This window comes from Haliotis rufescens, unplaced genomic scaffold (genome assembly GCF_023055435.1).
Source record: "Haliotis rufescens isolate VD_foot unplaced genomic scaffold, xgHalRufe1.0.p SCAF_33, whole genome shotgun sequence".
Lineage (NCBI taxonomy): Eukaryota > Metazoa > Mollusca > Gastropoda > Lepetellida > Haliotidae > Haliotis > Haliotis rufescens.
Window position 1 is genome coordinate 5341424 of NW_025964035.1, and position 13515 is coordinate 5354938.

The 13515-nt window shown below is 41.4% G+C and overlaps 1 protein-coding gene across 5 annotated transcripts in view; it reads right to left on the reverse strand.

Moving 5' to 3' along the window:
* Positions 1-11959: 11959 nt before the first annotated feature.
* Positions 11960-13515, reverse strand: part of LOC124150299 (sodium-coupled monocarboxylate transporter 1-like) — a 42769-nt gene continuing 41213 nt past the window's right edge. For all 5 annotated transcript variants that reach the window (XM_046522274.2, XM_046522272.2, XM_046522276.2 and 2 more), the window contains exon 16: positions 11960-13375. In XM_046522274.2, the coding sequence (XP_046378230.2) occupies positions 13160-13375 (216 nt within the window). In that variant the 3' untranslated portion in view covers positions 11960-13159. The remainder of the gene's footprint in view (positions 13376-13515) is intronic.

A 13515-nucleotide genomic window follows, 5' to 3' on the forward strand; every position in this document is an offset into this window, starting at 1 on the left:
TGGATCCTTTCAGATGACGTCAAAATCAATGTACATGTTGCATACCGCTACAACGTCTCTTCCGTGACGTCATATTCAGTGTATTCATAATCCTCTTCATTTTTCTCTGATGATGCGAATGCAACTTGTTAAGGAAAGTATTCAGTGTCGTGTTCTGTTTTAAATTTTAAATGTAGATGGGGTTTTAAAAATTGGTTTTGAAACAGTACGGAACAATTTCCTTAAAATATTTTTTTTCAGTCAGTGAGTGTGTGGATGCGAGCAATATTTCTGTTATGACGAGGCGTGTACCTCTTGTGTCAATTCCCAAAGCGAGGGTATGAAGCTGGCAGACTTATAAACATAATGAGGCAATACTGGGATTCGAACCCAGGAACGTAGGTTACTGGCACGCCTATGGAACTTTTTAGGAAAGAATAGTCATTATACAGATGAGAATATGTGAGATAAGTTAATCATGATGACACGCTGTGCAGATGGTTACAACATACACCTCTCTGATGAATATTAATGAAAATCATACTCCATAGCAACATCAAGATTGTTGCTTCCCATATCCAAAGGCAGGAATATACAATACGAAGCACATTAACTGAACACCCGCATCATATTGTTGTTATTATATATTTGATAGGTACACAAGAAAGAAAACGAGCACAGGAGTCGTCCGTGGTAGCGGTTCTTCCCATCTAATTCTCCACCTGAGGTACAAAAGAAATAGAAGCGTGTCAGTGGCTGGAGCTACCGGTAGACAGGACATGCTGACCCTATTCGTGAATACCCGGTTTCCTCACTGATGTTCAGTGATCCATTCATTTAATTGTCACTGCTACTTTGCCTTTATGCCCGATGGAATATTACCGTGGCCCATAAGGGACATGGAGTCTGTTTTTCAACATTTTGATGTTTAACTTACTTTTATCTTAACCTTTTGCAAATTAACACAATCTGCCATACAAATATGTGATAAATCATGTATTAAAACATCCGAAAACATAGAAAATGTACTTTTAAGTAGCTTTTGAGTCGCTGTGAAAATGTCAAAAACTAAAATGGAAATGTCAAAAACCAAAACGAAAAGGTCAAAAACTAAAATGAAAATGTCAAAAACACAAAACGAAAATGTCAAAAACTAAAATGAATACACAGAAAACTATTTCCACCGCGGTGTAAATATTATCACCGCGATGGAAATAGTTTTCACCTCAGTGTAAATATTATTTTGACATTTTCGTTCCGTTTTTCAGCGATTCAATATCTTCTTTACACATGATTCATTGTAAGACAAATCGTGTTAATTTGCAAAAGGTTACGATAAATGTAAGTGAAATATCAAAATATGAAAAAACAGACTCCATGTCCCTTATGGGCCACCGTAGAATATGTTTCGCCTGATAATTGGTACTGATAATACGTAACTGAGAACAGCAGTTTGTCACGGCCGATATGCACGAAACAATGAAAATTAGGAGTTTACTAAACAATGATTTCGAGTAAGCAAAAACTGGAAAATTGTTGTTTGCGTCGGATAATCGAGACTGGGTTTTCACTGGCGCTGACGTTTCACAACTTGTCAAAATCCGATCTATAATACATCGTTAGCGTTACTAAGTTTCGTCTTTTGTTTACAGGAACATGTTTTTACTTTTCAAGATTCAACTTTTCTATGTAAACCTTATTCGTGTGCAATGTGAGTGAGTTCGGTTTAACGTCACTATCAATTCGGGATACACAATTCGTTATAGATGTATTGGGACAAGATCAGCTAAATACCCTCTATTTCTCTTAGAGGACGCCATCGAGCAGCATCCACCGTATAACCTATCACGTGATTTAAATAGTTCAAAGGTCACCAAAGGTTCCCGGAGTAATAACTACAAACTAGGATGTACGTATAACACCTCTCTGTAGACCAACCAGAAATAGTACGTAAGTGTGAACCTCGTTTTGGGATGAAGCAGCGCGTGGATTGAACGCTCGTTGGCGATCCTTAAGTTACCGTCACTATGCCAATGGGTACCTGTATTGCCACGGTTTGTTGACCATAGTTCCTTTCAAATGAAATCTCAATGCCCCTTAGGAAACGTCCACTTGTGGCAGAGAACACAATTAAATTACTGGAAAAAGAACAACATATATTAACAAAACAAATTCAAATAGTGTGAGTGAATAAACAAATATTTAAGGGCGGGCATGTATGATCTTGGAGGACAGTCTGAGCCATTGACGATGGTACTTGTTGGTACCCTGTCTAGCGCTCGAGGGGCTAAAGGATGGGCTGATGGGCTCGGAGTGGAGGGTTCATGTTGAACTGCGGCATGGTATATCAGTGAGCTAGCACTTTAAATCGGCATCAGTAAGGACTATAAGTGCAATAAGTGCGACATTAAACCCGTTTCCGCCTCACCTCACCTGAGCCATTGACAACGTATTGGACCAGGAAGGTAAGTGATGTAACTTATACGATGTGGCCACACGATGGAACAGATTTACAAAGATAGACGCACTTATCGAAGTTGTATGCCACATGCAACATGATTTGTAACAATATTGAACACACACTTTACCGTTATGTCCAAAGGCCAGAGTGGGGGTACCTAGCGGTTAAAGCATTTGCTCGTCACACTGAAGGCTGGGATAGATTACCTACATGCGTGCAATGTGTGAAACCCATTTCTGGAGTCGCCGCCGTGATATTGCTGGAGTACTGCTAAAAGCGTCATAAAAATGTACGTGCTTAATTTGTCAAAGACTGATCATATAAAGGACTGGTAAACGCAAAAACAACCCGGCAAACTAAAAAAAGCCTTTCAGATACAGATACTAAGGACACTGGTCCTGTCACTACATTAATGCTCGTATTCAGGCATTATATAAGGACCCTATAGTAATACCCAATACGAGCATCGACCATTTCAGACTGAGTTAGACACATAATATTCAGAAGGAAAGGGTTTGAAAACAGGTTTTCACAACCTTTCCAAAATACCTGCATGGTTAGGGTTATATAACACAGTTGAGACAAGTACACAAGACGCAGTACATACAAAACCAGAAAAGCAGAAAGGATCTGGGGCTTACATTGACTTATAATAGTTTTATCTGTTAATGGGGTTGCTTTTTGATTATGTGCGTGGGGGTTGGGGGTTTGGGTGGAGGTGTGGGTGAGGGTGGGATGGGGGTGAGGGTGGAGGTGTGGGTGAAGATGGGGGTGTGGGTGAGGGTGGAGTCGAGGGTGTGGTGAAGCTGGGGCCTTGCTGGAATCATTTTTGCAGACAGTCTTGTTCAATTGAAACATACATTCTTCATACAATACTTACTTGGCATCCAATATTGTATAGATGTGTGTTTCTCCCGCAACCATTCCATGGCACATTCTATCAAGAAGATCACCCGTTTTATCGACTGGTATTTTGAAGCCTTTCACGGCCGCTCCATCCAGTGAGTACTTGGTCACCGAGGATTGGTCACATACGTACACGTAGGAATATGAACCTGAAACATGCAGCTGGGATGAGAGGAGGTGTTTGTTTGTTTGTTGTTTAACATCGCACTCAGCAATACCCAACTTTATGACGGCGATCATAAAATACTCGAGTCTGCACCAGACAATCCAGTGATCCCATCCCACGGATATTCACGAAGCTGTGCATACTCTCAAAACAACATTGCGTTGTGTGATAACAAAATATATAAGTATTCTAGGTATTCTGAATATCCTCAAACTGACGGTTTTTCTGAGGTTATGTGTATGTTTATCGTTAATTCCTGCTGTATGACTTCCGCCTGTATATAATCGACCCCAGACCAGACAATGATATGATATGATCAGCAACCTACTCCGTCGGGGTACGTTCACGTCATTAACAAAGTCACTAACTACTTGTTCCATTAAGTTGCCTCTTACACTGCTGCGGCCCCCTTCCATCCCGGGCTCCCTACAAGTATTTCTGTGGTAAGGATTCCTACTCAGGTTTTTACGGAAATCAGCTGTGCTCGATGGAGACCTGATTCATGGTTTTTTATGTTCTTATACCAGATGTCCCTCCTCATTTCCTAAATAACACCCAGGCATCATTATGTCATCATTCTCTGGATGTTTATCTGCGTTGTCAAGCTACATCCTTGGGAAGCAACCCACTTGACACTCGCCTCTCAAAAGTAACGTCATTATATGTACTTAAAATTATGTACAGCCTCTTTAAGGATGTTTTTAAATGTACAAGCTTTTAAAATATTTACCGAAATTATAATTATGATGACTCCTTGAATAGCATCCGACTTCGGAAATGTCTGAACAGTCCATATTACGAACAGGTGGGTTAAGTTTGTTTTTTCCCGCATATTCTCACAATACTCACCTTCTTGGTTCACGAACGCACAAACAAGTGGATTGATAAAGGTGAAGAACGTTTTTCTATCGTTGCCATGAAAAGACATCCTTAGGATTGCATGTGACTCATCGGCATATTGACAGTAGACATACAAGACCCTGAAACAAAGAGATTATATTGATACGTTTCCACCAACGCCGCCCAGCCTACGTGTGTGCGCTTCTCTCATCTCTATGCTCCGTCTCAGAGACGGGGCTTGGCTTGGGTGTGTGGGTGGATGTTTGTGGTGGGTGGGGTTTGGGATATATGTTGTAGAAGAAGACAAACAGTCGTTTGACTAAAATATGTACCACTTAAATCCTTCTATTTCAGAAACAGTCACTGTACCTTCACTTTTCCAATATTCTTACCCAAAAAACCCACTCCACACATTTCACTCGCTATCGACCTGTGAAAACCCGGGTTGGAGTTGCTTGTAAGAGGCGACTAACGGGACTTGGTCATGCTTTCCACGGTTTTTCAAGTTGAAGTGATTTATAATATGTTACCATGTTTGATCAGATGAACATTTGACGTGCCTTTGCGTGTATTTGTCACATAAATCATACGATGGATTCTTTGTTTTGTTTTTATATGTCTTAAGATACTGGAAAAGAATTTGTCAATTTTAGTTATTCAGCAGATAGAGTGAACTCTTCTTGAACAGTTGTTTTATTTTTGGACTTCTCACAAGTCCAATTGCCCCTATCATGCAGTCATCAAACAATACAAGTAAAAGTGTACCTACATTCAGTACGATGCGTGCTCTGTCAATTTGTGTACTTAACGGCAGCTATAAAATAATCTCCTGTGGAACAGAGAGTGAAGCTGTTTTGTGATTGACATGTTCCAGGACTGGGATGAAAAGGTTGTCATTCTCCAAGAACGTCAGTGTTCACATATCCATTACCGGACTACATGACTCTAAAGCAAATACACGAAAAATGAGTAACGCGGCACTTCCCCTTCTCACAGGAAGGGTTATTACCCACAAGCAAGAACACTATGTCAAGATTGCCATGTTTTTTATTTCAGTTTTGTAACCTGGTTGAGTCGAGACTTTAAAACTGACCTCCACTGGATTGCAGAATGAACATATTTTCTACAGAAGCAGAACCACTGCACTTGTACACAGTTATGACAAAAATAAAGATTTAGTTTTTAATTCATACAACATCAGTAAAAGTGCTGAACTTGTCTATCACGTGATTGTCTGCTTCGTCTGTGAGGTGTCAGGCAACACATACATGTCATGCACATTGTGTAAGTGGCTGGTGTTTGTTTGTTTGTTTGTTTGATGTTTTACGCCGCACTCAGCACTATTCCAGCTATATGTCGGCGGTCTGTATATAATCGTGTCTGGACCAGACAATCCAGTGATTGACATTATGAGCATCGATCCACACAATTGGGATACGATGACATGCATCAATCAAGTCAGCGAGCCTGACCACCCGATCCCGTTAGTCGCTTCTTACGACAATCATTCCAGGCACAATGAAATCATCTGATTATGGAGGCTGGATATTCTCTGGCGTTGACGTTTAATATCTATATTACCTTTGTGTGCGATGTAGACCTATTCGCATGGCATCACATCCGTCCTTGTCCAGGAAGAGACGTTGTGGTGACGTGCAATTGGTTATGTGGCACGAGTACACATCGTCCTCTGTCAATGCAAAGAACATCTGGTCTCTGTGTAGAAACCTCCCTATTTCACCTGTATGTACCACAATGTTAGTCGAGTCAGTGAGACTTGATTTTAGTCAAATGGAGCATTGTGTCCATGCGGGTGCAGCATTTAAATTTCTAGCTATCACACCACCCTGCAATGTGAGTAACAATTAGTGTTAATAGTATGTGGAGTGAAATGTCCTACACCCGCATAGTGACACACACGCAACGAGTGTATCTGTACTCTGATTACAGAAGAATTTCGAGTTCGAAATTCCTGCGTGCAACAAAAATAGTCCCTGACTGGAGTTTATTGCACTGTTGCTTCCGCATTTGTGACGCATGTCTGATTCGGTGAAAGTGTTCGCCCGTAACGCTAAAGTCCCCGGGTGCTTTCCCCACGTGGACACTGTGTGTGAAGCACATTGGTGATGTTCCCCTTGTGATACTGCTGGATATTTGCTGAAAGCGGCGGGAATACCAAACATGCTCATAAAGTGAGTGAGTGAGTGAGTTGGGTTTAACGCCGCTTTTAAAAGTATTCCAGTTATATCGCGGCTTGTCAGCTAGTGGGAGGAAAGCCCGAAGTAATGCAGATCTCACTGAGGTGAAACCCACCAGCACGGGTATGGTGCTGACAAACCTAGAAACATAATCGGGGCGAACCGGGATTCGAACCAACAATCATAGATTTCTGGCGGTCCCAAGGGACGCGCCTTAGACGACTGGGCCACCCGTGCCCGCACATGCTAATAAAAGCGACAAAACCTTTTCCATATCCATAAGAAGTGTCTGCCAAACGCTATCCGAATATCGTTAGGCACAAACAACCAAATCATCTAGCTTTAGCAGAGATACGTGATATAGACTATCTGTTCATTGAACGGGCGGAATATCCAACTTGTAGTGCCCATACAGTAAAATGATGGTCAAAACACAAAACGAGACCAACATTCGATTTATAAACAACATGGCGACTGCCGTGCAGATTTCGATTAAATGCAAGATTTGCAGCGCATGCGCACCGTAAACTCAGCATGTTTTTAATCAAGGTGCTCAAGCAAATGGATGCACTTCGCGAGGTAACACCCTCTTTGTTACATACAGATCTTGATTACCAATCAGATCGTCTTGACTAGGCGCCGCCATTTTGTTTGAAGCGAATGTAAGTAATCTGAGAGGTGGCATCTGATTGGTCAGTAGGGGGACATAAAAGGGACATTACTCGACATAGCCACTGGTGGCGCTACGATCGTGCACATAAGTTCCAGCCTAGTTCGGCAAGACTAGAAACTGGACTTTTACAGCCAGTGAACTCCCTTGCCTCAGGATGATGTTGCTGGTCAAACGAATGTGTAATGTTGCTTAAAATTAAACGGTTTTGGTATAACAATGTCTCACTGTATTATACTTTCTCACTTGGAATGTGCATGGTTTGGGGGTTGCGGGTCAGAGTAGGTCCCCAGCAATCTATGCTGGACCAAGAGGTGACCAGATGAATCGACGCGGGTGGTCACGCTCGGTGACTTCGTTGACACTGTGTCATCGCACCCCTATAGCGTGGATCAGTTGACAATGTGTCATCGTACCCATATGACGTGGATCATTGCCGATAGTATCAATCACTGGATAGTGTAGTCAAGACTCGATTAGTATTAACAGCATGATGAAAACAACAAAGTAGAATTTTAAGTAAGATTTGAAATCCATCTACCTGTAATTTCTGTCCTGAATGACATCAGGTACTCCTCATCCTCATCCTTATGGATGGAATACAGCGCGTGGACGAAAGGTGAAGAACGAAGGAAGTAGACTCGGTTGTTTGTCGTGTCTGCATAAATATTTTCAGTGCCCGAAACGTCTCTTATCTTGGACAAAGGTGTCTCCCTTGTGCTGTCATAATGATAAACGCCCACACCTTCGTCATGGATCTGTAATACCCACAGCTTCATGGGATCTGCCATCTGGGAAAAGAAATTACTTCTCCTTACTCTATTGAAAACGCTAGTCGTATATGTAGACGTTCAAAGTCGTTTAATTAATTGCTTTGGTAACTGTTGCATTTCATTGAGATTAAGTCATATTTACTGATATATGATATGCTGCACCTTGAAACATTGGGTTTTAATTGTTTTTAATTTGTTTTTTTTAATTCCAGCTATATGATGGCGGTCTCTAAATAATCGAGTCTGGACCAGATAATCCAGTGATTGATATCATGAGCATCGATCATCGAAATTGGGATACGATGACATGCATCAACCAAGTCAGCGAGCCTGACCACCCGATCCCGTTATTCCCTTCTCACGACAAGCATAGTCGCCTTTTACGACAAGCATGGGTTGATGAAGACCTATTCTACACTGGATCTTCATGGGTATGATAATCCCTAATGATGTTTGATGTTATTTGTAGACATTGAGGAATTCCCGTAAGGTTCTGTATGTCTCCGCTCGATTGACAACGTAATCACGTGATATACTGACGTTCATCGGGAAATGAACGATAGTCAGTTTAGTAGTGTTCACCTAGGCGAGGTCACCCGCTACTGTCAATATTTTAAATGTTTAAAAATGTATGACATTGAACACGAATACCCTGATGAAATGACAGGATCCTCTGCTCGGTGATTGGGATTAGAACATGAAGCAAATACAAGTTTGATTAGGAAGACGATACTCTCTCAGTAAAACAACAGAAGACAGTGCAGAAAAAGAAACGATTTAAAAGTAATAAAACTGTACTGCGATACTGGGGCCCACTATTGCAGCAGGGGAAAACGATGTCATATTGAGGACATTCTAACTGTTTGAGGCGAATGTTCACTGAAAATGACCTAGAAAACGTATCTGCTATTTAATTACCATGAAAACCATCATGATATGGAACCCAAGCAATACTACATGAGATTAGTATTTAGTATTGAAAATGTGTCCAGTTTCAAAATTTCGTTCAGAATATCATATCTGGACCCATTAACTCCAGAGTCAATAGTCTTAATGGCTGTCAATGAATCGGTAGAAATGACTGCTTCATCGTCATATTTATGCCTGCCTGTCAATGCCTGTAGAATTGCTATAAGTTCTGCTGCAAAAAACGAAATGTAATCACGAAGTCAAACTTCGCCAAACAATCATACATATGTCAAAATAAGCCAATATTTTAAGCTGGCCGTATTCAAAACTAAAAAATTAAAAGAATTAATCTATCTAATACCTAACGATAGAAATGTAACTATGTCTAGCCCCCCATATTAGCCGACTCTCCATGCTTCTAACATGCTGAGGGGCGGTCGGGTAGCCTAGTGGTTAAAGCGTTCGCTCGTTACGCCGAAGACCCGTGTTCGATTCCCGACATGGGTACAATGTGTGAAGCCCATTTCTGGTGTCCCCCGCCGTGATATTGCTGGAATATTGCTAAAAGCGGCGTAAAACCATACTCACTCACTCACTCACTCTAACATGCTGACAGCCGTAGCCGGTCTTTCTCCAACAAGCTGTTAAGGAAGATATGGGTTATCCCCCTTTCTCGGGCACTCGAGTACCCGTTTTACCCCTCGTCTGAAACAGATTCTATTCGACAGACCGTCATGCCCTATAGCTAGAATTCTGAAGACTTGCAGCATTAAACAAACAAACAATTCAAACTTTTCAAAGACGAGAACACGTTGATTACTCCGTGCCGGCTGGAATATTGCTAACTGAGGCATTAAACAACAAACAAACCTTCCAATACCCCCAGTCCGAAACATCTTTAACCATCTCTGAGGGCGGGGTCCCTCGCCACACACACGTAGATGGGTTCTGCTTGTGGGACATTCCAACACAAGATCCCTCAGTGATGCATCTGACACTGCAAGCTAACAAGTCCAACCCGACTGTGACTTCATAGTCGTCACTGTCCGCAGCTTCAGGCAGAGCTTGGCGGTGAAGGTGCGTTATTGTGATGGCTCTCGTCGTGGGATGTAGGATGAAAACAGCCGCCCAGACAAGAACAGCGTGTAGGGAATCCATCTGTTCAATTGTTGGACATTGCACTAAATGGACTGACCGATCATTAATAATATGCATTGGAAATGTTGTCAGAAGCAACGCTGACATGAATACACCTGAATATGTATTGGTTTCGATTTGCTATAGGAACGTGGACAATATATGGGAGACAACGACATTAACACCAAAGAAGTCGTGCTGTGTTTCCCAGGTAAATCTGCAACTTGGCAGTAACATAAATAGTATTGCCTTCCTTTCTATTGTTGGGCATTTTGCTTGAGACGTATCAAGTCAATCGTTTCTAATATATACTTAAGGCAAGGAGTATAAAAGGCAGGAGGATTTTGTCATCACTTATATTTAAGAAATGGGTAGCTTGGTTAAATAAATAAACTTGGAGCGGATGTGTCTTGAGAACATCATCTTCGTCTGCAGTAACATAAGTATCAACGGCAGTGGGACATATTGATAGAGAAAATAAATTGTACTCAGTATAGACTAAAAACACTTATTATTGTTTGTGCATATATATTAAAATAACATAGCAACCATGAAAATAGACCAAAGGTTATTTACATATAATTTTCATCAATAACTACAAGTCGTTATGGACATTATTGTCACTCTACTCTAATGGGTCAGATGATATGTCAACACTGCTATTGGCTGAGTGAGTGAGTATGGTTTTACGTCTCTTTTGGCAATATTCCAGCAACATCACGGCGGGGGACACCAACACTGGGCTTCACACATCCTCCCCATTGGAGGAAGAGAACTCAGCCTTTCTGCAGCACGTGAAATGTAGACAAAATATATGACATTTCATGTTCTCTTAAAGAGATCAGGTTGCCCAGGACAGGCGTTAGCTTGTTATGCTGAATGCCCTGGTTCGATTCCATCCGTTGGCACAATGCGACGAGAAGCCCATTTTTGGCGTTCCCTGCCGTGATACAAACCACAGTTCAACACACGGTTTAGCTGGTGTGCCATGTCATGACTGACTCCTTTATTCCGGATGAGAATTGGTACCTAGCAACCAAATGAGGGAACTAAATGAATCGGGTGGTCAGACTGAGTGACCTGCTTAGTTCCTTGTCATCTTACCAGGAAGGCGCAGATCACTGGGTTGTCTGGTGTAGACTCGATTCTTTACAGGCCGTTATATACCAGGGATATTGCTGAGTGCAGGCGTTAAGCAAAATACAAACAAACAAAGAAACATGACTTGCTCATGGTTATCACGCAGTTATCGTTACTCTTTGAAAGGCAAGTATTTGTAAAATGTCATTGCTGAAAATAAATCCTGCCTTAACTGCATGTTTACTGAATCAACAACACATACGCATTGTTCTTTTGTTTGTTTGTTGTTTAATGCTACAGTCAGCAATATCCGGGGGCACGGGTGACCCAGTCGTCTGAGGCGCCGCGATTTGCTGTGCAGAGTTGCGTCCCTTGGGCAAGCCAGAAACCTATGAATGTGGGTTCGAATCCCGGTTCGCCCCAATTATGTTTCTAGGTTTGTCAGCACCATACCCGTGCTCGTGGGTTTCACTGAAGTGGTAAACGTCTAAGACCTGCATCACTTCGGGCTTTCCTCCCACATTCAGCTGACACGCCGCGATATAACTGGAATACTGTTAAAAGCGGCGTTAAACCCAACTCACTCACACACACTCAGCAATATTCCAGCTAAATGACGGCGGTCTGTAAATGGTCGAGTTTGGACCAGATAATCCAGTGACTGACATCATGAGCATCGATCCACGCAATTGTGATCGATGACATGCATCAACCAAGTCCCCAAGCCTGACCACCCGATCCCGTTAGTCGCCTCTTACGACAAGCAAAGTCGTCTTTTACGGCAAGCATGGGTTGCTACACCGTTCTTAGTCATTGTAGAAAATAACTCATAAAAAGTGATTTTAGTAAAAGTATAAAACTGTTTATTCATGAATATACACATCTAATGATGATGGGTAGAGACATATTGTATTCACTTTTTACACAAGCAACATTCACATATCTTAAAACTATATACACATCGATATATAATCAGAGTTCAAAATGGCATTGTATTGGTTTTATTAATAGGTTTTGCATACAGGTAAAACAATCTCACAAAGAAAAGGAAAAACCTGACTATATAAGGTGAAAGGAATTGTGGTTTAAGATCATTTGACGAAAATTGACGTGCATGCACGTGTGTGTGCGTGTGTGTGAGAAATTGCCATAGTGTGTGTGAGCGTGTTACGTAGTTCGTATGACGCGGCCGGGATCAAAACCCTGACATTCCGCTCTGCAGGGAGACACTCGATCCACTGAACCACGTCGACGGGCGTATGTTCAGCGATATTAAATACGTACTGTACGTAAAGTGTTGTTCACTTGTTGATACATTCGAAATTTGAAAGCCTGCTACATGTTGTAATGAATCTACAGAGACATACAGATACATACTGATACATACAGAGGTGTGTATCAAACAGAAAACCCCTGAACGAAAGCTCTGCTCAAAGAAGAGTCGATTGTACGATTCCGACTGTGTCATGAGCATGTGTTTATGAATCACTATGAAATGATGATATAACAAAAAGAAATCCTCTACAACACATTGTGTTGTATAAAATAGTTGTTGGATATCAACGTGACCGTACATGAATCAACATGCGTGACCAACTATGAGATAAGGGACCTTATGGGTGAAACGTCACATTTAGACTTCTCATCATATTTTATTACTACAGCATCTCAGGAACACAGGAACACAATCCACTGGCTTCAATACATATTCATTCAAGAGATACCTGGCTTCAAACAGTTGGACTAATGTTCTGCAAATCCCATTTTCAGCCTTGGAACTGTAGTACAAATTTCGATATAGTGACCGATGAATCGATAGTAGACATATGTGCTACTTTGTTTTGGCGTAATGTTTTTATTACATTACGACCTAGCAAGAGAAAATAAGATATGTTTGTACAGTTCACATAGATCTAAATGGAGATTTTTAAGGAAGTAGGTTGCGTGAAACGTCTTTCTACAGCACGCATAAGGTTCCTTTTCTCCTGACAGGTCACATTTGAATACATTTATCAATTTGAGATCCTTATAAAGAGTGATTCAGAACTTTGTTCCGTTTTGCTGTTTCTGATCGTTGAAGACATCGGCAGCTGGGTTGATAAATCCGGTTTTATTTTCGTTGTTCTCTTTATATGATAATCCATACACAGGCATATGTCCCGACCCGTTCAGGGGTAACTTCTCCTTGCCGGAACTGCTGACAAGATCACCAGACGCTGGTATCACAATCTCCTCATCCTTTTCAGATGCTATTTCCTGATAGTAAACAAATAACATGGTGAGAAAGCAAATGTAATGATTTAACCACTGCGATATGACAGCTTCAACACATGGGATCTTTCAAATTACTCTCAGGCATTATCTTATTCTACTTTCTGATTGGCTAATGCACAAGG